Source organism: Monodon monoceros, unplaced genomic scaffold, assembly GCF_005190385.1.
Source record: "Monodon monoceros isolate NGI ecotype Baffin Bay Population unplaced genomic scaffold, NGI_Narwhal_1 Super_Scaffold_20, whole genome shotgun sequence".
Lineage (NCBI taxonomy): Eukaryota > Metazoa > Chordata > Mammalia > Artiodactyla > Monodontidae > Monodon > Monodon monoceros.
Genome location: NW_021703777.1, coordinates 46,056,478 through 46,082,423, shown reverse-complemented (window position 1 = coordinate 46,082,423; position 25,946 = coordinate 46,056,478). Strand labels below are relative to the sequence as shown.

Genomic DNA, 25,946 nt, shown 5'->3' with positions numbered 1-25,946 from the left:
GTTTCATTCAAATAAAACTGAAGTTGAACTGAGAAAGTGAACAGAAGACGCTGGAAAAGGAGTAAGAAAAGTGGTTTTAGAAGCTGCTGAGTGGGCAGAAAATTGCCTTTTCCTCTAGCTTGAAGCAATTTCCCCAACTACCACACTACCTAAGAAATCTGAGACAAAGGGCACCAAACTATTTCCAAACGCAACAACTTGCAAACAGCTGACCACGGCTCTCGTGCGGTGACCCCTGAAATCTACTCAAGCACACCTGGTGAAGGGAGACAACACACACCACTCAGCACACAGAGTACCTATTTGACATTAGAAACCTTTTATTGAGTGAGACATGGCAAACGGTGGGATGAAAATATTACAGGGTGAAGGAAGGCTGAGGAAACCAATCTAATTTCTTTTTCCTCTATGGAAGAATGAGCAGCCCAAATGATGAACTGAGGCCACTCCAAGATTACTATTTATACGTAAGGCGATGTAAAAAGCAAGGTTTTAACCAAAAAGCCAGTATCTGGCATTAAAAAAAAAATTACATCTTTTGGATGGATGGACTAAAAAAGCTATATTGTCTACCCAAAATCTGTACAGCAGGGACCTGTTTTCGGCAGGTAAGCCTATTTACAAGTAAGATCCTCTTACTCTTGTAACATTGTCCTGTTTTAAGAGAATATATAACTCCCATCCCCTGCAGAGTTAGTCCATAAGGCCTCTGTGACCCCATAGAAGCATGAACCTATCTCTACTAGAGAACTATTTATACAACACTGTAAATACACAGATACATACTTGCCCCTCGCCCCATCCTACAAATAGGCTATAAATACCTTGAGTGAGGAGTTGTGGCTCATTCAATTTTATATCTTCAGTGACAATTAATAGGCACTCTCTCTCTCTCTCTCTCTATATATATTTTTTTTCATGAACACTAAATGAAAATGATTTTACAACACCATTACTGTTTACATTTCAAACATTCCCACCCCTACCCATCTCTAAAATAAGAACACCAGAAGCTACCAAGTTTACTGTGGTTTTCACAATATAGTGCTTTTGGACTTTTTAATGTAAACATTCTAAATGTACTAGTTTTCAGAGTAGTGACACGAATTTAGCATTCTCCCTGGAATGGAAAACTTGCTTGGAAGTTACTTCATTCTTTTTCTCTTTTTCAAGAGAGCATCTCGTAACGCCAGCTGGAAGATAAAAAAAAAAAATGTAAATATGATCTACAGAAAAAGACCACAGGACCAATGTTCACAGCAAACCTATGAACGTCCTTATAAAGTCTTACAGTTCCCAAAAGAAAACAACAGAATATTAAATAAAAGATTAAGAATAAACCCAAATTATAAAAAGAAGATAACCAAGGTCAATGTATACATCTTAAGTGTGTGATGGATATGATTCCATTAATTCCCAAGCAACCACCACTCTCTGAGTCCTAGAAACTTTAAAGCATTTTTTGGGGTGTAAGTTGCCTGGCTCTAATCAAGCTTTTTGAATTTTATGACTTTAAGTTACTGACTCCTTGCCTTTAGCTCAGATCTGGGTCTTGGTATGTCTTTGTAGATATGCAGAGTAACTGGGACGCTTATGGTAGAAAAAAAAAAAAATCAACCAGTGCATTTTAACCTAATTTGCGTGGCTAAGAAGGTATTTCTCAGATTCAGCTATCTAGGTCTTATTTTCTCATTTGTAAAGTCGGTTTAATCACAGTACCTGTTCATATTGTTCACATGAACTATAGCACATATCCAGTGAACCAACTTCCTCTTACAAAATTCTTCAATCTTTGAGAGAAGTATTTTATACTGAAAGAGGTACTGACAGGAACAAAGCAAGGCTTCTCTATCATGCCAAAAAAAAAGCATGCTAAAAAGTAGAGGAAGTAGGGGCTGGGGGAACACCCCTAGATAACATGTAGCAAGGTCACAAAAACCTCAAAACGAAGCAAGGCCTGCCAACTGGATGGTCATTACTTCCTCGACCCAAAAATCTTATAAAGGGCAGGGGAAGGATAAACTAATGAATGTAATCAATTCAACCATGCATTTAAATTGGCAAAATTCAGACTATTTAATGGCACCTTTCCTTTCACCTAAACTTTCAACAAATTCTAATCAAAATTACTGCCACTTTATTACTTACATAACATTGTTGAAGAGCTTAGAACTAGAATGATTAAATAAACAGAGTTAGTCATACTGACTTGGTTCCCACACCTATGGAGCCCTGCCCTGGAGAGCTGGCTGTCACATTCAGGCCTGGCAGGCTCATCCTTGGCTTGCAATTTAGGAACACTGGTTCAGAATGTGGCACTATTTTTCCCTTGACCTGACTTCCTAGAGATTCTTCCTAGTACATTTAGATATACACTCTGGTACATTGGCAGTGGAGGAGGATATAAAGACATAAATTTGTTTTACTACAATGAATTATGAAATAAGCAAGCCAACAGAGCAGCACAGGACTACCCACCAAAGACTGAAATTGGATAAAACACAATTCCAAAGGTCTGTGAACATAATGGCTTTGCAGAAGGGTACACAGAGAAAGGATCATGCCAACAACAGAACTGTTAAGTTTGTACTGCTTTCCTGAAACTGTTACTGAGATATTACCACATATAATTATTGCTTTTTGGAAAAAAGTACCATATAATACACACTCAAAAATTATTATTCAGTTAATTTCGATATATTTCACAGATGCAATGTCAAGAGAATTTCAGCACAGGAATGGACCTCAGAGCTCATCTAGTTTAAACTCCTTTATTTACAGAGGAGGAAAATCGCCTCCCTTTGGTCACACAGCTGAATCTCAACAAAGTCAGGTCTAGGATTTACAAGCCCTGACCACTTTCCACCTCTCCATGCTCTCCAATAATGCACCCCATTAATCCTAAGACACACATAATACAAGGTTTTAGAAGGCACAACTCCACTCAAATGTAGAGAAGTCTTAGAACAACAATATCACTCTACCAGTCAAGCTTCAAGTTGAGCTCACCTGCTTTTCTCGGAAGGAACGCTTATTTTTTGACCGGACGTTATGACTATACCGCATCATCATGAAGTTCTTCTGTTTTTTCTTCTCCTTATTCGTGGAACTGGAAAATGGATTCATCTTGGTTTTTCTCCTCACAAATTCTTTTCGGTCTGTTTTTCCAGCCTATCAGCACACACACACAAAAATACCACTGCAGGAGTTATCTCATCAACATACACATCTCCTCCGTGCCAGCTCCACTGGATGCCAAGGACACTAAGGTGGAGGGAACACACAGTCACTGCTCCCCAGAGACTCAGTTCAGTCCAGGGGAAGAAATGACCATGATGTGCTGTAATTGGGCAAGGGGAGCTCAGTGGAAGAAAAGGTTTCTTAGAGGCCAGAGGAGCCTATGAGAGAGGGAGACCCTGTGAGCTGTTTTTTGCAGGATGAAGGCCTTCCTGGTGAGGAAAGGAGGAAAGGAGGGAAGGAGGGAAGAGTAGAGCATTTCAGGTAGGAATAGTATATGCAAAGTTGCGGTGGAGAAAGAACATGGGTTTTCAAACTTATCTAAACAAGTGTCAGTACAAATGGAATAGAGGGTAATGTGGAGGCCATTTAGAATGGCGTCTGAAACAAGTCAAGGTAGAGAAAATGAAGCTGGAAAGGTAGGCAGGCTGCAGTCGCAAACAGCCACAGGACTTGCCTGCGGCAGCTCTAACTGTCTCTGGCTTTTCTTTAATGACCAAACATTCCCCTGCTTTTCTCATAGCTCTGGTAAATGTACTGAGCCTCCCTGAGACCGTGAACATATAACTGTGCCTTTCTGTGCTCTACAGCTTGTCTTAGACGGTGGGTACATATGTGGCTATCAGGTTGTTAAAACTCATCTAACTGAACACCTCTTATCTGTGCCTTTTATTCTATGTTAATTATACTTTTATTTAAAACATTAAAATAAAATACTGCAGGGACTTCCCTGGTGGCGCAGTGGTTAAGAATCCGCCTGCCAACGCAGGGGACACGGGTTCAATCCCTGGCCTGAGAAGATCCCACATGCCGCGGAGCAACTGAGCTGCTGCGTCACACAACTTCTGAGCCTGCTCTCTAGAGCCCGGGAGCTACAACTACTGAGCCCACGCACCGCAACTGCTAAAGCCCGCGCGCCTAGAGCCCGTGCTCCACACCAAGAGAAACCACCGCAATGGGAAGCCCACGCATCTCAACGCAGAGTAGCCCCGACTCGCCGCAACTAGAGAAAGCCTGCGCGCAGCAACGAAGACCCAATGCAGCCAAAAAAACCCTGCAGTTCTGTGCCTATACAAGTTCTGAGTCATATTTCACTTTATCTGCTTTCTGTTTAAACAACTAGGCAATGACATGCCCCACTCACCATTGCAGTTGCTAGTCTTGTCTCCTTGTCAGACTTTGGCTTTTTATGAAGGCGTTCAATGTCCCGAAGAGAAAGTAACTCACCCCTGGGGTGAAGGAAAAAATGTAATATGTAACAAGGATGGAATTCCTTTTCCTAATACTTTCATAATCGCGTGAGCTGACTGAAGACCTGGTGTACACACTGTCTTACCTGGGCTCCTCATCACTGTCTAATTCGATGTATTTCCTCTTTTGGGCTTTCCCAGGGGCAGCGTCGAGTTCTTTCCTCATTTGGGCCATTCGGATTTTCTGGAAGTCTTCCTGACTTAACACTCGGCTAGTGCTGACGGCCGCGGCTTTGGCTTTCCGCTCCTCCAAGGGCATGCTGTTCAGCTTCTCAGACTTGAAAGGACACAACACAGGCTTAAACGGCTACTAGCTCCAGTGAGGGCGTAGCCCCTCAACACTGAGAAAAGGACATTTTAGGACTCACGATTTCTTTCTGTTCTTCATCGGAAGAATGGTGCACATCAACCCATTCGCCATCAGAAACTGCCTTGTCACTGAGACTCGTGTTTTCCCACTCATCTGTGTGAAAAAGAGCACCCCATTAGCACCCACTTTATGTTGGGTGTTCATGGTACACTGAGATAAATCAAGCAAAAGAAAACTTAGGTAATGAACCTCAAACAGATGCTCACCAAGAATTGAGCAATATTACTGTTAAATAAACCACATCAATTTAATTAAGTCAAGGAACGGAGAATAACCACTGATTATCCACCATGAACCAAAACTTTACAATCTTTCTCTAACCCTCGTGACTCAACAAAAGAGGAATAGAGTCCAGAGTTAAGTAACCTGCCCCAGGCCACACTGCTAGAAATGCAGCCTACACTGAAATTAGGAAAATCATATATGACTCTAGAGCCTACATTCTTTCCACCAAACTAGCCATGTCCATCAGAACTGTACTTGTACATTTACAGTGGCCACATACAAGTTATTTAACTTGTCTAAGCACATTTATACGTTTGAGAAATTAGTTAGAAACAAGTCATTCAGAGAACCAAGGCAGAAACTTTTGGTTGTATAAGAACCTTGTAGACACCTCAGTAAAGAGGTATCAGAGTTCCTAACGGAGCCACCACAGTAAGCTTTCAAAATGAAGGATACCTGCAGTCTCTCAGCAGATGCCCATGTTCTGCAAGACAGTGTCCCAGCTCTTAGGCATGGCCTACACAGCCACTCACGTGAGGCCCCACCTCTATCTCTAGTCTCATCGCCTTCTGTGCATCACCTTGTATCCTACATTCTAATAGTTTCCTAAACCCTTCAGTACTTTGCTCACAGTTTGCCTGGCAAGTCTCCACTATACTACCATTGCTCACTAATCATTCCAAATACGGCTCATGGGTCACCATTTCCTTGAAGCCTTTGTTGAACCTCTGAGGTGGACCTGACCTCTCTCCAACCCTTATACCCCACTCCAATCATAAATCCTGTTGATGATTTATTAGCTGTTTATGAAAGACCCTCAAGGACAAGAACCATATCATTCATCTTGGCTTTGACAGTGGCTGGCTCATAGCTAGTGCTTATGAAAGTTTTGTTGAAATAATGAAGGGATGAACAGGAAGAAGAAAGGACCCTAGCAACCAATGCAGTAAATGCTAACCCTGGAAATGAGAATGGAGTTCCTCAAGCATTCTTTGACCAGTTCAACAAGCATTCTCCTTCAACAGGAGGATTGCTATAGACTAATCTTCATTATTTTTTTTCTAGGCAACAAAAGAAACCCATTATCTTTCCCAAGTGTCAAACAGCATGCCCTTGATAAGGGGCAGCCAATCTGAAGGACATGAAAAGGCATTTCCTACACCAGAATGTAAATTCTCTCAGAGCAGGACCATGCCCATTTGACCTTCAGTGCCCGTAACAGGGCGTGGCACAGAGTCATTACCAGGAAGCATCTGCTGAATGAATGTCCAAACAATATAAAGATTTCAAGATCAATACAGATATAGCAGGAGTGATTTTGTCCTGAATAATGGTGAAACAAAAATGAACCTTCATCTTCTTCAGCATTTTTTTCTTCTTTTTCAACTTCCAGAACCTCTGCTCCTGGAATGTAACCTTTAGCGTCTAGTTCTCCATATTCTTGCACTCTTGCTTCTATGGAGGCCTCTGTAGGCTTACCCTAAAGGAAAGGAAGTAGTTTTTAATGAGGTGCTTAAATTGCAAAACATTATTCATGAAAAGGATTCTCCAGGATTATGAATTGAGAGGGAGAATCACAAAAAATGGAAGCAATCGAATGACACAAACAGTCCACCAATGTCTTGGGTCAAAGTAAATCCCCCAGCCAGAACTTTGCCCACTGTTTTCTTGCTTTCTTCTTCTTCTTCTTCTTCCTTTTTTTTTTTTTTTGCGATACGCGGGCCTCTCACTGTTGTGGCCTCTCCCATTGCGGAGCGCAGGCTCCGGACGCGCAGGCTCAGCGGCCATGGCTCACGGGCCCAGCCGCTCCACGGCATGTGGGATCTTCCCGGACCGGGGCATGAACCCGTGTCCCCTGCATCGGCAGGCGGACTCTCAACCACTGTGCCATCAGGGAAGCCCCTTCTTGCTTTCTTCTGATCCACCTCAGGAAACGTCAATTAAGTCTCGAGATCTCTCCTTCTGTTACATACATGCATCTTTCTTTGTCCCAACTTGAAAGAGGTAGTATCTGGTTAGGGAACAGCCTGTTCAATGCTGCCATCAGTTGCTGACTTCAAACAGTCTAACAGGTCTGTAAAAGTCATTCATCCTCAAACAGCATATACCAACTATAAAACAGTTAAGCAAAAGTATTCAACCAATTTTATTCTGAGCTTAAAGAATAAAACTACATGTATCACCAATACTCCTAATGGAAGCATCAGAAATACTCAAACTCAAATTGTAGGAAATTACCCTCACTTTCTGAGACCAAATCCTTGATCAACATATGTATGCTTCACCTACCCGGAATTTCTTTTGTAACATCTGAGGATTCAGTGTTCGGAAGAGCTGAATCAAAGTTCTAGCAGACATCATCACATCTGGAAAATAATACCTTTAATTAGAAACTTCAGAGCAAAGAGTCTATTGAGGTAAAAACGAATTACTCTGTACTCTTTGATCTACTGAGAATAACACACCACTTACTCTTATCTTTGTGTGTTTTATACTGAGCCAGGTCTTGGAGAAGTTCTTCAGTCATGGCTAGAGGACATCGAGCTGTTATCTCTTTTATAGCATTGATTCTAAAAAAAGGAAAAAAATAAATTAAAACAAACAAACAAAAACCCCCCAGCAGTTTCATGTGGTTCAACCTAAGAATATTTTCTAAAAAGACTAAATCAAAAGGAACGTAAGTTGGGTTTTATAGGTCTTAGGTCTTTAAAACTGCAGCATGGTAGAGTGTGAGGGTGGGGAGCCTCAGAGGGCTTTGATTCCAGACAGTTTACTGCCATTTCCTCTATTAGAAGAATAAGAAACAGTGTCATCTCTGTAAAATACAGGCATACCTCAGAGATATTGCAGGTTTGGTTCCAGACCACTGCAATAAAGTGAGTCACACATATCTTTTGGTTTCCTAGTACATACGAAAGTTATGTTTAACTATACTGTAGTCTATTAAGTGTACAATAGCATTATGTCTTAAAAAGTACGTAACTTAATTTAAAAATCCTTTATTGCTAAAAATGTAACCTTCATCTGAGCCTTCAGTGAGGCATAATCTTTTTGCTGGTGGAGAGTTTGAAATATTGTGAGAATTACCAAAATGTTACACAGAGGCATGAAGTGAGCCAATGCTGCTGCAAAAATGTCACCAATAGGCTTGCTCCACACAAAGTTGCCACAAACCTTCAATTTGTAAGAAAACGCAGTAACTGTGAAGAGCAATATAGCAAAGGGCAATAAAAGGAAGTGTGCCTGTATATGACAGCAGCATTTATTCGCCCACTCTAGGGGAGATAGTACTAGGTCAAATAAGGAAAAGTTAAAGGTCTTTAGGGCTGTTATCCCAGCAATATTTTCCAAGGGAGATACAAAGCAGCTGTTCAGCATACTGCTTAGTTATTAGGACAGATGAGTCGTCCTTAAATTAGTGCTCACACTCATTAAGTGCTTTTGAATTAATCAAAAGGGCCACTGAACCGCCTTGGGATTAAAAAATGATTCCATAACGAATCATTTGTTCCAGGGAAGATAGGAATTCAGGGTAGAAGACAGAAGAAAAACATTTAGATTGCCACACAAGCATTCATTTGAAAGAGGGAAAGCTAGTTAAAAAACAAAATGTTGATTAGAAGGGCAAATATCTTTTCTCTGGCTCAAAATTCTGACCAATAAATTAAAAACAGCAAGCCTGCTGAGAAGACTGAAGTGTACTTTAAACTGTTTTTGCAGAGAGCACATTATAGATGAAATTTTACATCCTGGTAATGGAAAGCAAACCCAGTGCGTTACGACCATACCCACTGCCTACAGCCACATTCTACATACCCTACTGTCATGACCTCTCCAGAGTTCTTGTCGGTTACAAAATTGTTGGCCACAGTCATGAGCAATGACTGCATGATCTGAACAGGAGGGAGAGAAAGGATATGAGTGCTGGTAAAACGTCTACACCTACTCAAACGCTTGACGATGAAGGGACCATAAACTATTACAGTGGAAAAACAGCCCTCCACCTTCGGTTTGGGAGTTGGAAGGATCAAGACTGAGGAAGACTGAGAAAAACATTCCACTCTGGGTTTCAGCCTTCTTCTTAGCTATCCTCAGATTAAATTTGGCTCGCCTTTAATATTAGTTCTCAACATGGATTAAAAATTGCTTTGACCCACGATCCTCCAACACTATTTGAATCAAAGAAAGAAATGATCAGTTTTGAATAATAATCACTATAAATTCACTGATATTCTTGCCCTCCCCAGCATAAAATTTGGCAATTAAACAAAACCAGAATTCTCAACAACTTGTCCAAAATAAACTTTACTTTCTACAGTAAAATGTTTTTACTTCTATGAGTAAACGGCTATGGATATCTCCTTAAGAGCTAGTGTCTCTTCTACTCAGTTTCAAAAAGGCAGGGAGGACGGTAATCCCTGTGGGAAAAGCCACCATGATATACTTAGTGGCAGGGCTACGTATGCACTAGATCCTGACAGAAGGAAAGTTTAAGAGTTCTCACCTCTGGGGGTACTAAGTGATGAGATGCCTGTGCAGCAAACAGAAGGATCTTCGTTACTTCTAAAAAGGTCAGAGATGGGAAAGGCCACAGTCAGTTTATTGCCCTGCCCTCAGGAGCACGGCAAACATGGCCAGCACGCGCTGGCCGTAATGCTACTGCTGCTTGCTCTGCCCCAGCACCCAACCCCCAACATCTGCACAGCTCACTGCCTCGCTTCCTCCTGGCCCTGCTTAACTGCTGCCTTATCAAAGTGATTTCCTGACCACATAATCTAGACAGAACCCACCCCAGTACTCCCTACTGTCCTCACCTGCTTCCTTTTTCCTCAAAATACTTCCCGTCACCTGGACATATTACACACAGCACTCTGTGGATCTTCCTCTAGAATGTAAGCTCTATGAAGGTGAGGATGTTACTTTGTGTTCACTGGTGTCTAATGCAGTGCTCAGGCTAGAAGTCACTCAATCAATGAGTAAGTACAAACACATATATACGCACACTCTCCCTTTAAAGGGGCAGTATGGATAAAGAACAAGGCCTCTGGCAAAACAAAGGAGTGAGGTGAAGCCTAACCAGCCACTGTTTGCTGAGTGATCTTGGTCTTTTTTTCTTTTTTCTTTCTACACCTCTCAGGATTGAAGTGAGGATTAAATGAGATGACTGTATGTAAAGTACTTAGCACAGTGCTTGGCTCACGTTGAATGTTCAATAAATGTTCATTTCTTTCCTACCCTGGTTCAAGTTCAAAGGCAAAAACAACCATCTCTTCCTTCCTGCTTTCACGTTGCTTTTAATTAAGAATATAAATGAGGGCAATGAAAGCAGTAAGTTAAACCCTGGTATCTATAATGAAGTTACAATAAATAGTCAAAATTCTTTTTTAGAATTTTTCACATGAGTATTTATAGTATTACAAAAAGACTTGCTTTGAGAAACCAACACTTTGTTTTGGTGTTTCTCCCCCCCTCAAATAATTATTTCTTCAAGTTGATGAGCAGAACAATTACCTCATGGCAGAATCTGGAAAGAAAACATACAGGTTTCTCTCCTTGTCTCTGAAGCAGAACACCCTTCACTCCTAACTCTTGTCTTTAGTATTAATTCCAGAACAAAAGACTCTGGATGGTTAACCCCAAGGCCACCAAAGGAACACGGCAAGTGGAAGCCTTACCTCTTTGGTGGGGCTGCAGAAACCTCTGCACAAAGGGGTAGAAGTTGAAGAGAAAAAGCTGTGGAAAGAAGAATGCACTGACTTTAATATATATCTGGCTGAGCTGTGGAGTTTCATTTCTCCATGATGCAATTGTATCACCAAGCTCAACTAACTGGGAGTCATTTTTTTACTTTCTTTTTTTCTCAACAGCATTCATGCTACAGGATGATTCAATGTGCTGTATTAACCAAAGAAAGGAAGGCCTTGTTGCTATCCTATAACGTCAAGGAAGAAGAAAGTGTACACAGAATAAACCAGGGGGTGAAAAGGCAGTCAAAAAGCAACTTTCTTCTACTTTTAAATTGGTGTGGCTGCAGAACCAATTTTTTAGTCTTCAAAGATAATAGTAACTCAAACCTGAATAGTGCCTAGTGTAATCTGATCACCAAAAAACCCACAGTCTAGTTTTGTTATGGGATACCAGTCCAACCACACTGGAGGAATTACTCTGAGCTCCATATTTTAGACAGAAACCACTAACACTCTGGAGTCTACCTAGATAAAGGAGACAAGGATCCAGTTATTAAAACAATTGTAATCTTTAACTTCAAGAAGAGAAACTCTGGAGATGGCCTAGTCTTTTTCAAAGATCATCATGTGAGAATAAATTTTTTTCTATTTTAGCCACAGAGCAAAACCAGGACCAGAGAAGTAAAAGGGAAGACTTGGGTTCAATACAGAGATGGGTGTTCAACTGTAGCCAGATGTGAAACTCCAGTATCATTTCCATCAAACCATGCTTGAATTAAGAATCACTTCTGCTTTTCCACTGAGCTCAGATTCAGGTATGACTTGAAATTATTGCACAAATATAACAAGAATTGACCTGGTAATCCTGCTTTAGAACTGCAGCCCATGTAGAAAAAGCAATTTATTCACCAAAATATTAAGTTTTCCTTAGAGAAATGGAATAAGTGCATTTGTTCATTTTTAACTTGATATAGGTCTATACTGTTTGATTTTCCATGAAGGAGCCTGTTTTACTTCTTGTTTTTTTTTTTGAAGAAAGCAACACATTCAGTGATGATCAGAACAGCACTAGTTATAAGAGCAAAACTATAGAGAACAACCTCAATGGTCATTTCTTCACGGGCTGAATTTCTGGGAATCCTTCCTTTTCTACAATGGCAGTTAGTCTGAGTATGTGTGAGGTTTCCATATGTATACACAATATATATACATTATACCACCAAGGAGCTCTTGCAGTCTAATTTAATATAAAGTGAATGACCAGAGAATTCAGCTTTGCAAACATGATCCTCCTGCTAGAGTGGGCTGGAAGTCAGGAAAGCTATGAAGGGGTAAACTGTGAAATGTAATAACAGTTGATAAAAATATGTGGGCTCTGTTGGCTCAGGAAAATGTGTAAGTGAAACACAGATACAATAAAATAAAAAGTAGAAAGACAGAACAAAAATAGTCTGTCCATAAACTGAATACATGTACAATTCAACATCCATACTAAGTGATAAGAAAACAAAGTGACAAAAACAGCTATTTTCAGAGTGAAAGATTTTATCCCTTTGTAAACTGTATGGGTTTAAATGGTTTGGGAGGGTAAAATTAAGCCACTGCTCTACCTTAGTGCCCTTTTACCAAGAAAAATTCTACTTCTAATATCCATCAAGAGAAACATAATGTAATTCAAACCTCATGAATTCCCACCAATCTGGAGATGAGGTTCATGAGCATCATCTTCACTTCAAACCTCTCCTTAGAGCTCTCTAGCTGCTTCAGTAGTTTTTCCGCAAAATCTAGAAAGGAGAAGATCAGAGAAGTATACTGTGGGCCCATGGTCTATACAACATAATCTAGCAGGTGTAGAGAAAAGCAGTAGTTTGATCACTGACTCTGGTATGGCTGTGCCTGAAATCACTCTGCAGAACCAGGATGGTAAACACAGCGGCATGACCGAAGGTGAAAAGACTCACACACGGGCAAATATACCTTCAGTGGTGCCCAAAGTTAAGTCTTAAGGATTTCCAAGATTTTTAGCATCAACATCTTGAGTTACTGTTGACAGATGCTCCACTTATAGTTCTCTGGGGCCCTGCTTCTCAAAGTGTGGTCTGCAGACCACCAGCAGCTGTCCACCTAATAGCTTGTTAGAAATACTGAACTGCAGGCCCCACCCCCAGACCTACTGAATCAGACAGAATCTGTACTTTAACAGGATCCCAAGGTGATCAGTATGTGCCTTAAAGTCTGAGAAACACGGACCTAGAGGAAGCGTCAGCAAACTAAAACTAAAATACAGAGAGCATTTAAAAGCCCCACTGCCCAGCCATACCCCATATCACCTAATCGGTCTCTGGGAATAACAGGACCCAAGTACCAGTATAGTTTTATAAATTCCCCAAGTGATTCCAATGTGCACTCTAGTTTGAGAACTAGTGTTCTAGAACAGGGTTTCCCAAACTTTTGGTTTCCACATACCAGTTAAAAAAAAAAAGGGACTAATAAAAGATTGTCAATTTTTCATTTGGTCAAGCACAATGTCTTATAGTACAAGTACTGTGTTATTAAAGACATGAATTGCAAAGAGAGCTGTTCCTCTATATTTTTCTTATTTTGCTGTGGATTGGGAATCACTGCTTTGGAATAGAATTCTCTAGGCTACAACCAATAGGTAACAACTAAGCATTTACTGATTGTCTATTAAGTGCCAAGGATTTTATATTCCCTGGTAACCTTGAAGGTAGGAATCTAAATAGGCAGATAAAGCCAACAAGGAACTTGGGAGGTCATAATTATAGTACCTTGGGGATCATGAATCAAGTGAATAGCTGAAAAGTTAAACACCTCCGGTTTTTTCTTCTTCTTTTGTTTCTGAAAGAAAGGGAGAGGAAAACATTTACATTCTGAATTACAGTGAAAAGGCCCTTGGGATTAAATGTGCTAATGTGCTAAAGGCTGTTATCAAGCCCATTACACCATTTATATTTATTTATTTTCCTTATTTTTTTTTTGGCTGCATCGGGTCTTAGTTGCAGTACACTGGATCTTTTGTTTAGGCATGTGGGATCTTTTCCTTACGGCATGCAGTCTTCTCGGGTTTCTCTCTAGTTGTGGCACGTGGGTTTTCTCTCTCTAGTTGTGGTGCATGGGCTCCAGAGCATGTGGGCTCTGTAGTTTGCAGCACACGGGCTCTCTCATTGAGGCATGCGAGCTCAATAGTTGTGGCATGCAGACTTAGTTGCCTCGTGGCATGTGGGATCTTAGTTCCCCAACCAGCAACTGAACCCATGTCTCCTGCATTGGAAGGTGGATTCTTTACCACTGGACCACCAGGGAAGTCCCCATCACACTAATTAAAAAGAAAAAAAAAAAATCTTTGTTCCAAAAACCTTTCTTGCAACTAGAAGAACTAAAGGTGGTTTTTAAGATTAAACCTTGGGGACTTCCCTGGTGGCGCAGTGGTTAAGAATCTGCCTGCCAATGCAGGGGACACGGGTTCGATCCCTGGTCTGGGAAGATCCCACATGCCTCAGAGCAACTAAGCCCATGTGCCACAACTACTGAGCCTGCACACCACAACTACTGAAGCCTGTGTGCCCAGAGCCCGTGCTCCACAACAAGAGAAGCCACTGCAATGAGAAGCCTGCGCACTGCAACGAAGAGTAGCGCCCGCTCGCCGCAACGAGAGAAAGCCTGTGCACAGCAATTAAGACCCAATGCAGCCAAAAAGTCCTAGCTATTAGCACCTGTGAGACTTAAAGAAATTTGGAAATATGAACATTAAAAAACACACAAGGACCAAATTAATGACTTTCAAATAATTATTACAAAACAAAATGTACTTCATTTGCATACTCTTCTGAGAAGACATCGTGATCAAAACAAATGAATTTAATCAAATTAATTTATTCAAGCCACAGATCTTGCTAGAGCTGAAAACATTTATTCATCTAAAAAATTAGTGCTTAAAAAGTCATCACACATTTCTTTCAAAATGCTATTTTCTCTATTCCAAATGCTTAAAAGCTTTTCTAAAGAACACATATTCTGCATTCTAATGATTCCTATCTCATTTCCCAGGTACAAGTCTCACCTTGAGGACTTTCATAGCCTTTTCCAACTTTTTCTTGTTTTTGGAGCTTTTCTTCCCTGTGGCATACTGCACTAGCAGGTCTCTTGCTGTTGGTCCTTCATCCTGAAGAATAAACTACTTTGTAAAACTATAAACAAGGAAACTCTGCATAGAAGCAAGGAATAACCCTTTTAATCACTTCTTTGTACTTATACTCTTTGCATGCAGCTATGAAAAATAAACACAACTTTAAAAATTCAATAAAAAACAAATTTGCCCATCTGCAGGAACAGGCTCATACAAAGATTTTCACTGCAACACTGACTTTTGTTTTTATTTTGCTTTTAGTTTTTATTGAAGTATTAATATACAGAGAGAATGCAACTTTGTTTTTATTTGAAAAAGGAAACTGGAAACAAATATTTATCAATAGGAAAATGCTTAAACTATAGTACATCCATATTCTGAAATATTATGTGGAGGTTAAAAGAATGAGGTAGATCTATATGTACTAGTAGAAGAATATCTAAATGCACTGGTACATCTATATATGTCATCACAAAGGAAGCAGGTTGCAAAATAATACATATATTATTTATATGTTTTAAAAACAGACCACACACATAAGACAATATGTATACACATCCACACAGAAATGCATGGGAAACGAAATGGTTACCTATGAAGAAGGAACTGGCAAGTGGAAATAAGAAAGGATCAAGATAACTTTTATCTATAGTATCTGAAATTTTATACAGTAAGAATGTATTGTTCATACATTATTTACTAAAGTAATAACAAAAGATGTTATCCCATATTCTAGTACTCTTGTTACCAAAATGTTAAAATGGGAAGGGAATTTCTTTTTAATATTAATAAAAAATATTTTTTAATAAAGAAAATTTCATGACATCATAAATCCTGATTCTTCCTTTTAAAGATGCTGTACTACCCTTCTCCCTTTCTCCACTCTAAACTTCCATGATGTCAACACTCAACCTCAAAAATATATTGGCAGTAATTTTTATTCTAAGTTCATATAGTGAGATATAGGTATAGCTTTAGCCCCAAGAACAAGGTTGAATGAATCTAAGTTTTATTAGTTACTTAACCAATCTTTCTGAATGTAAGTGACAAGTTCTAAATAGAATAAAATCTCAGCATGGCAGAACTCAATAAAGGATAAAGGTGGCATCTAAGTTTCTTTCCAACTTTTACAATCTATACTGAAAACAATAATAAAATCTGCTAAACTGTAAAGTTCAGAAGTATCTATGGTTAAACTAACCTCAGATTCTGAGTCACTGTCCTGTTTCTCCTCTTCATCTTTTCCAAGGAAGAATGTCAAAGCAGCAACTAATATCTAAAGACCAATTCAAAGTCAATTACTCATCCCAGCTTACAACAAAGAATAAATACTTTTGTCTATATTTTACACATGCATATGAACTAGGATCTGAAGAAAAAAAAAAAAAACAAAGAATGGTAGGATTTGGGCTCATCTGTCTTAGCCCGGCTCTACACAGTTGTTATCCTTCAAGTAGGAAGTCAGGAACTTCTACATCCCCCCACAAGAAAAGTGATATAGCCCCTCTAACAGAAAGTCAAACATGTCCTTAAATTTCTTTCAGCTGTGCCTGAGTCCAATAAAAGAGCAGTCAAGAATTACAGAGGAAAACAAGATAAACGCTAAGGCTATCGTTTAATACCAAGCATTTTAAAAACTCATAATTTTGCGTGACTCCTCTAAAGCGCAGATAAACCAGGGAAGCAGCCTAAGCACGAGCAGCACGTCCGCACACCACCTCTTCCTCGCACACCCATCTCCTTCACCTTCTAGCTGGAGAAGCGGGCTACTCACAGACAGTGCCTTCACGCAGCCGTACACGTGCTCACCTTGGTGACCTTAGAGAAACATGCTGTGGTGATCACATTGACAGTTTTGGCATCATTCCTGGGGGAAGACAGTTGAATGTTTTAAAGTGAATTTTCATTCGACTGTATTTGACAGCACAGACAATGGCACAAAATAAATAAATATTTCTGACATGTTAAAATTCATAGTTTGTAATATTTCAAAAAGTCAAGGGTTGCTAAATAGTCAACTACAGGCAAACATTTAATTCAATTTTAGCCCAGTCTTGTGTCAGAAAATTATGCAGCCATTCAGGTGTATTTTTTGAAGAATTTTTAATGACATAAAACCTACTCAAGATAACTGGGGGCGGAATAAAAAACCAATAAAAAACTACAATACAGCAAAATTCCAACCATACTTTAAAATTCACATTAAAGAAAAGACAGGAGGAAATAGTATAAAATATTAACTGATTATCTCTAGGGGGTGGGACTATCAATAATTAAAAAAAAAAAACTTTCTAGCTTCTCCAAATCTTCTGCTGCAATGAATATTACTTTTATATTTAAAAAAAAATTAGTGAATAAGAAAAGCAAAAGACATGAGTTGGGACACTGTACCAACAAGCCAAAGTTTATGAAACATGATAATTTAAGTATATAAGGTAAATGGATTTGAAAATCTTCAGAGAGGCAGAGTAGAAAGAGCCCGAATTTCAGTCAGACAGATCGGGTTTGAATTTCAATTCTGCCTTTTACTAGCTACTAAACTTAAACTTATGAACCTATGGGTTTCATTACCTATAAGGTGGGAATGATCCCAAATAAGCTACATTACACTGTTCTGAAACTTGAATGAGGTAAGGCATAGTGCAAGTGCTCAAGAAATGGTAGTCAATATTGTTATTAGTCATTTGGATTGCCTCCATAGTTTTACTTCCAACCTAATCTATGGCAGAGATATATTAAAGGGCTCAAAATCAAGAAAAATATTTGTGTATGTGTTCTGTGGTAATTACAAATGAATAAAAGACTATTTCGAAAGAGACAGGTACATAGATATTACCAGATGTTTCTTCTGTAGAGTTCAATCATCACATCCAAAGATATCTTGGCTGCAGTTGCATTGCTATCTCTTAACATGGTATACATGAAATTCTGCAATACCTGAAGAAAAAGAGGAGAAAGAAGGCTTAAACTGCACGATACTGTAGTACAATGCTGCAAACATGGAAAACAAAAGGGTACTTACTACATTCACTTTATTGTTCTTGTGTTTCGCATTTATATTCTTGATATCAGTCACAATATGAGTATATAAAGTCTGAGGAAAAGAAACAAAAACATATACACATTAACCAACATTTCTAACCTTGCCTAATTTGGAGAGAAATATAAATGTACTGGAGGATTTAATTTTGCCCACTTTTCATTCTATCACAAAAGAGACCAAAAACAAATAAAACAAACAAAAAAAAGCAGGTAAAGCAAAATGAAAGTTACCCTCAAAAGGTTAAATATGAAGTTATATGACCCAACATTTCCACTCCTAGTTATATATCCAAAAGAAATGAAAATAAATTTCCAACTAATGTTCAAATATTCATAGCTGCATTATTCATAACAGCCAGAAAGTGAAAACAACCCAAATGTCCACTAATTGATGAGTGGATAAACAAAATATGGTATAACTAGACAATGAAATATTATTTGGCAACAAAAAGTAATGAATACTTACATATGCTACAACATGAATGAACTTTGAAAACATTAAGTGTTTTCACTTAATTTTCACTTTCACTAAGTGAAAGAAGGCAGTCACAAAACAATTACATATTATATGATTCCATTTACACGAACTATCCCGAGTAGGCAAATCTATAGAGACCAGAAGTACATTGGTGGTTGCCTAGGGCTGGGACAGATGGGAAAATGGAAAGTAACTGCTAATGGGAATGGGGTTTCTTTTGGGGGTGCTATAAGTGTTCTAAAACTGACTGTGGTGATGGTTGCAAAACTCTGTGACTACACTAAAAACCCCTGAATTGTACATTTAAATGGATGCATTGTATGTGAATTACATCTCAATACATTTGCTTTTTTTGTTTTGTTTTGTTTTGTTTTTACAAAGGAAAGTCGGGGCTTCCCTGGTGGCGCAGTGGTTAAGAATCCGCCTGCCAATGCAGGGGACACGGGTTCGAGCCCTGGTCTGGGAAAATCACACATGCCACGGAGCAACTAAGCCCGTGTGCCACAACTACTGAGCCTGCGTTCTAGAGCCCGCGAGCCACAACTACTGAGCCTGTGTGCCGCAACTACTGAAGCCCGTGTGCCCTAGAGCCCATGCTCCCCAACAAGAGAAGCCACTGCAATGAGAAGCCCAAGCACCACAACAAAGAGTAGCCCCCGCTCGCCGCAACTAGAGAAAGCCCACACGCAGCAATGAAGACCCAACGCAGCCAAAAATAAATAAATTTAAAAAAATTTAAAAAAAATAAAAAATAAATTAAAAAAATAAAAAGGAAAGTCCAAGCCCCTAACTGCATGTAAGACAATATTGGGATTTTTACAAATATCAATGGTATCCAAAATATGCTCCCCTGGATCACTTTTATTCACAAGTTAGTCCAAGAAGTACAACTGCTAAAATCAAATGGTTGCAGTCTCTTAATATTTTGGAAAAAAAAAAAAAATTTTTTTTAAGTTAATGTATGTAAACTTTAGTTTCTGTTTCTTAAAATTCTTTATAAATCTTCAACTTCTGGTCTTACTTATACAAGCAAACACAAAGTCACAGGGAAATATTAATAACAAAAAAAGTCAGTTTTGGGGGGAAGAGGTTGGGAGTGGTTACAGCCACGAGTGTCCAGTCCATGCTCTGATTTAGCTGGTCAGTGCAGCATAGCGGAAAAGGGCTTGGGTTCTGGAGCCAGGTTCCCTGGGTTTATGTTCCTGCCTCACCACTCAGAAGCTGTGTGACCCTGGGAACATCACTCTCTCTCTCTGTGCCTCAGCCTTTTCATCTATAAAATAACAACAATAACCCCTATCTCATGGCACTTTGTGAGTAAACGAATACGTAAAATGCTCTGAAAATGGTAACCTAGCAAAAAGTAAACAATAAATGTTAGCTATCACCATTATATTGCATGCACACAACGGTCAATTTTTTTCCTATCAAAATTATTCTTAGCTGTATCTAATAGTATGAAGCATCAAGAGACTCCAAATGCTATACGTTTCATGTTACTGCAAGGAAGAATGAGGTATGGAGTGATTTTGCTCTTTACCTTTCGAAGAAGCTTATCGTGGCAACGCAGAAGTTCAAAGAAGAGTTCTAGCAAACTTGATGGACTGATGAGATTCTTATTTCTCAGCAAGATCAAAGCTTTGCAAAATGTCTCAGGAAGGAAAAAGAAACATACTATAAGATAATGATAAAGTTAGGATGAGAAAATGGAGCAAGTATATCCCAAAAGCACTTAATGTCTTCTACTAACTAGGCATTATTCTAGGCATGGCAACAGAACAGTCAGACTCTGCCCTCATGGAGCTTACACTGGGGGTGGAGCAGAAGAGGGGACAGTCAAGCAAGTAAGCATATCAACAGGTATACCTCATATAGGAAGGAAATAAAACAGGGTAATATCATTGATACATAGTGACTGCAGGAAGGCTCCTTTACACAGGAGGTCAAGGAAGGGTCAACATAGAAAAACGCAGTGATCAGTAAATCCACAGAGATAAGAAAGGTGGGTTACAATAACATAACACACTAAATTGGGATAATCAAACTGAATTTGTGACCTTACAAGGCATTCTTTTGAAATACAGTTTGTAGTAAGAACGGCCCAATGGTAGTTGTAGCACCCTTGCTTACCACCAACTTTCACAAGTACACTCTAAAAACGAATGCTAATTATACAGACTCAATCCCTTGCTTCCTAGCAACGTCCTAATTATTTTTAAAAACCCACTAGTCATCATAAAACACTATAAAGAAATATACACACACATTTAGTTATTTAATAATGCCTGCAGACCGATCTGGTTGGGTACTGTTAGCACACAAAACTTAAAGAAGACCTAATTACTTGGAAAGACACTAAGTCTCCACACTCAAAATCTCCAATCTGTACGGCCCACAAGGACTTGACCTAAGTCTTGACCTATAGGTAAGTCTTCTGTAATGGTTCAAGTTTGAAGCCTATTAGGCTGTGCTGCCAGGTCCCATGTCCCAACTGAGAGTTAATCAGAGACTCCAACCTTGGCTTGTCTGAGATGGTATTCTTTTTTTTTGGCCAGAACAAATTAAGATAATCCTAGAAATGTATAAAAATTGAAGAATTACAGAAAGCCTGGGAAAATGCAAGAATAAGAAACAAAGTTGAACCTACAGACTTAGCATTTTTATAAGTTTTGGTAAAGGATATTAGTAGGTTTTGAGATCATAATATTTGTGTAAGTTCTACCAGCTGTAAAGGTGTTTGAAAAGCTGATATATAAGATTTGAAAATGCCTCTGGTTGGGTTCCCTAGAAGCAGAACCCAGTTTATTACAGAGGTCTGTCCAGGGTGTGCTCTCTTCTACAAGGGAAGTGAAAGAGGCAGGATAGGGCAGAGAAAAGCTGGGCAAGGATGTGTCCTTGGCTGGAGACTAGCTTTAGTCTGATTACAGAGAAGCCCTGGAGCACAAACTGCAACACAAAGTTGGACCTTGGGAAGGGCTGGGCTTTTGAACCTCTGGGTTAGTCAGATACCACCTGTGGGCTGGGAGGGCCACTTCCCAGGTGCTAGGGCTCCCATTTAGCTGAAGACAGTGCTCCAGAGAAAGGGCAGCTGGGGGCCATTAGCAGCCAACATTCCCCGCGGGTGGGGGAAATGGGAGCACTAGCCTGGTAAAGGGGATCCCAGACAGGACCCAATGTCAATCACTAAGGTAACAATGTTTAAATGCTCAAACTGGCCAATTAATAGATAAATGTCTAAACTAAGCTTTATAAAAACTATAGGTTATAATTAGGGTTCTTCATGCATTTGAGATTTGAATGACTAGAAGGAATCACCTAATCAAAAAAGGGAAAAGAGCATCTTGGCAGGGTTAGCATACTGGTAGAACTGAGAGGTCAGAGAGAGGAGTGCAGCAGAAAAGTAAATGAGGTCAAAAACACAGGAAGGAAGCAAATCATGTAGGGACTTACAGGCTAAGTTAATAAGTTTGAGTTTTATTCTGTGTAAATGAGAAGCCACAGAAGGATTTTAAGGTACGGATGACACACTGATTTACATTTTAGAAAGATGTTTAGATGACAGGCTGTTCTCCTTTAAACACATATTATACGCACACGGGAACACAGCACAATTTATCAATCCAACTACTGGTCCTACCATTCGGAGATCTGGATCCAAGACAGTGTGGTTGTAGGAGAGAAGATCTTTCAGCTCTTGAGGAAAGTTACTTAAATGTTCTGGATAACAGTGACCAATCTGTAACAAAGCAAAGGCTCTTCTGAAGTTTTTCTTTCTCTCCTATAATTCATATGCACATATTAAGGATGTTCTGCAAAAGGAGAATAAAAGGCTATGTTTCACAGAAGTAGATGGCTCCAAACCACCTATTTTTCTTCTACATGCTAATCTCTCTGACCCCTTTCATATTTCCTCTAGTCTTAGTAAAGTATGTGACATGATTCAGAATCTGTTTTTATGATGAATTTGAAGAAAACAAATCGTTTGAAAGCTTTTTTGCTCCGGTTGGTTCTGTGAAAAGCTCTAGTGAAATCCTCTAGCTGAACATAAGGAGGAAATAAAATCTGCAAAAAGGGAAAATTAATTTTCTTTTTTAAATTAAGTTTCCACTCCCGAATGGAATGAGGTTGGGTATAAGTGAAAAATATTCTGCAAGCTGTGTGCAACAACTGGTCTTCGTTTTACTCAAAAATTATCTTCTTACCTGTGCCATAAACATCACCAGCTCTGCCAGTTCTTTGCTGGGTTTATTTGGTTGTAATTTGAAAATCTCCACATTGGATTTGTAGTGATTATACTGCTGTAGAAACTGTAGAAAAATAAAATTTAAATTGGTCACCTTCTATTATAAGACTTTCTCAGTAGAGAATTAAAAATTACTTAGAAATCTTTGATAATGGCATTGAGACAAAGATGTGGCAAAGGTATGTAGAGACACTATGTTTTCCTTATCAGAATTCTTCAAAATGAGTTTTGAAAAATCTGCGCACATTTTGGGTAATCTAAAGACCCTTTCCCTTATCATTAGAAATTTAGGTAGTAAGGTATAAAGAACAGTGAAACAAGAGTCAAAAATTCAGATCTGGCTCTCTACTGCCATTTACTATCTAAATGACCCCCTACTATATTGTCCATGTATATAGAGCACTAGTATCTGCAGAAATATGTGAGTCAGAAAATGTAAATTATAATTCAAGTACACAAAGCTCTCCAGTCAAAATTCCCCTTCTTTTAAATAATAATTATGATTTTATCCTGGAGTTCTAGATAAGATGTGTTAACAGGCAAAAGCAATAGACACACAGAAATAATAATAGCTTCCATTTATTCAGCACTTGCTACCTGCCAAACTCATCATGTAATTATTTAATTATGTTTAATTATGTTTAATAATTTATGTTTTAATTATGTTTAATCCTAACAACAATCCAACAATCTAATGTTGGAACTCACAAGGCCTCAGTTCCACACCCTACAGCTACTCTCATGCCTAGGCCACGGTTTTAAACTATGTGTATATGCGTTAGATAGAGTGATAGGGAGAAAGGAGGAGAGGGGGGAGGGGAGGGGAGGGGGAGAGAGATACTCAGAAGGAGAATGAGTATTTCTTTCTTTTTTTTTAAATTTGGCTGCTCCAGGTCTTAGTTGCAGCACGTGGGAGCTTCGCTGTGGCCTGCGGGATCTAGTTCCCTGACCAGGGATTGAACCCAGGCCCCCAGCATTGGGAGCGTGGAGTCTTAACCACTGGACCACAATGGAAGTCCCAAGAATGAGTATTTCTTTATATTACCAGCCCTAACTGGTTCAGTGAGCTCCAAATTGAGGTACAATATGTGTGAATTTGCATAAATATTTGTTAAGTGAATGAAACAGTAATCCTCTGTAGGTATTATCTCCTTCTCACATATTAAAATACACGTAGGCTCAAGTGGTTAACCCTCTCTGGTTACACAATTGGTCAACAGTTGGGCCGGGATACGGAGTTAGTTTTGAAACCATTGCTTTTAAATACAGCGCTGTACAGACTCTGAGCTATTACTTTGGCCAATGGTTTACAGTGCTTTACACATCTCAAAGCCTCACCTATATTACTTAACTTCTTGTATTTGTTCCTTAGTCTTTGTTTCCACTCCCTTGAATCTTTGGAAAGTCTCTCTCTACTGGTAACCTAAACCACTGAGACCGCTATTTGTTAAAATGTATTCACATAAATATTTCTATGTGAAAATCTGGGGGAGGAGGGAAATGAGAAGGGCAATCAAAAGATGAATAATTGTGTTAGCCATCTGCACATACAAGTAACTGAAGCAAATACCTGTTTAATGCCGGTCAGAAAAATGGGTGTCTGAAGAAAGCACTTGCCAAAATAATGTAGCAAAATCATCACTTTCATTTTGTCACTTCTCAGCTCAAACACCTTTAATGTTCACAATTTGTATGAGGTCAGTATTACAAAGCCCCTCACGGTCTGGACCTAATCTAATTTTCAACTTCATCTTTTCCTGAGGTAAATTCTCACATCCAGGTCATGCCAGCTTCCGATGAGACTGAATCCTGTTTTTTAACTAGATAATACTAAGCTCTTATTTCTGTCCCTTATAATTGAGAATACTCCCTCCTTCCCAACACAGTCCATGGCACCGAGCACGGGCTCCCGGAAACAGACGTCGGTGGAAAACAATCTAAACAAAAGTTTCATCCACTGTTACAGACTAATTCCATTTAGGGGTTTCAGAAAAGAAAAGGCCTGAGAAACCTGTCTGGAAGTCAGAGGTTGGGGGTGGACCATTTGTCTCTCGACCCCTCAGTGAGGTCGGGAGATAATCCCTAAAGCAAAAATGAGATCTTTTAAATGGTGTTTCTGTGGCAGCAGGGTCTATGGAGCAGGCAGAAAACCCAGACGGGCAGCAGATTTCAAAAGGTGGGGAACGAACCCTGTGGCATGTCTCTCCCTTAACCCCTTTTCTCCTCTCGAGGAACCTCTGAACTTAAGAGCAGAACACGAGGCGAGCCAGGATCCCTGCTCCACTCCACCCCTCCCTCCAGCCACTGTCTCAACCAGCCACGTCCCGGCTTCTAGCCTCACCGCGCCGCATTCCTACCTCCTCCACGTAAGCCGGCGGGTCTCGCTTGATCAGATTCTGTAACTGCGGCAGGTTGCTGGGCAGCTTGTTATTGTTTCTGCTAGACATGTTAGCTGCTTACTGGCTCCGAGACGAGCAGTTTTAAGAAAACTCACACCGCTCGCAGTTGCCGATAGTCCCAGCTACGGCTGGGAGTCGTGCTTCCGAGTACGACCGGAAACAGCACATGGGTAGTTCGGCCGGCGGCGCCATCTTTTCTTAAGGCGAGCTTGACTACGGGAGCCTCAGAGTGTCAAACTTACTCTCACGGCGAAATGCTCTATAGTGGTTTTTACGAGGTTTTTGCTTTTTTCCTCGATCAACCGCTGCTACTGTCTAGCGTTCCTGAAATAGTCTGAAATGCAAAGACTTTCTTCACACACCTTAGTTTATTTCATCATCCTGACACTCCTATGAAACAGACAGATGAGAATTAATAGTTTTTATTTAAAAACTCACAGCCTAGGGCTTCCCTGGTCGCGCAGTGGTTGAGAGTCCGCCTGCCGATGCAGGGGACGTGGGTTCGTGCCCTGGTCCGGGAGGATCCCACGTGCCGCGGAGCTGCTGGGCCCGTGAGCCATGGCCGCTGGGCCTGCGCGTCCGGAGCCTGTGCTCCGCAACGGGAGAGGCCACAACAGTGAGAGGCCTGCGTACCGCAAAAAAACCAAAAAAACTCACAGCCTAAAGTTAGAAGCTAAAAATATCCCTGGGGAGTTGATAGCACTATCCAGTTTTGGAGAGGAGGGAAAAAGGTCAATGAGGGGTGTAAATTAGTTTTCTTGTATATTTTCTTTTATTTTTTTAGTACGTGGGCCTTTCACTGTTGTGGCCTCTCCCATTGCGGAGCATAAGCTCCGGACGTGGGCCCAGTGGCCATGGCTCACGGGCC

General features: G+C 39.9%; 1 protein-coding gene across 2 annotated transcripts; it reads right to left on the bottom strand.

The window, feature by feature from the left end:
- Nucleotides 1-279: 279 nt before the first annotated feature.
- Nucleotides 280-25,273, bottom strand: SDAD1 (SDA1 domain containing 1). 2 transcript variants are annotated; one of them, XM_029235956.1, is made up of 22 exons: nt 25,037-25,246; nt 22,639-22,743; nt 22,074-22,245; nt 19,977-20,087; nt 17,939-18,010; nt 17,753-17,853; nt 16,726-16,783; nt 16,118-16,192; nt 14,851-14,952; nt 13,559-13,628; nt 12,450-12,553; nt 10,758-10,815; nt 9,587-9,645; nt 8,899-8,975; nt 7,555-7,652; nt 7,372-7,448; nt 6,433-6,562; nt 4,856-4,950; nt 4,574-4,764; nt 4,382-4,466; nt 3,010-3,171; nt 280-1,193 (listed from the first exon to the last, which is right to left on the bottom strand). In XM_029235956.1, exons 3-22 carry the CDS (start codon nt 22,074-22,076, stop codon nt 1,146-1,148), a joined length of 1,776 nt encoding a protein of 591 aa, XP_029091789.1. In that variant the 5' UTR covers nt 22,077-22,245; nt 22,639-22,743; nt 25,037-25,246; the 3' UTR covers nt 280-1,145. The 2 variants fall into 2 exon arrangements, with proteins under 2 accessions (XP_029091789.1, XP_029091788.1); XM_029235955.1 differs by having other exon boundaries at nt 301-1,193; nt 22,074-22,172; nt 25,037-25,273.
- Between the last annotated feature and the right edge of the window lie 673 nt (nt 25,274-25,946).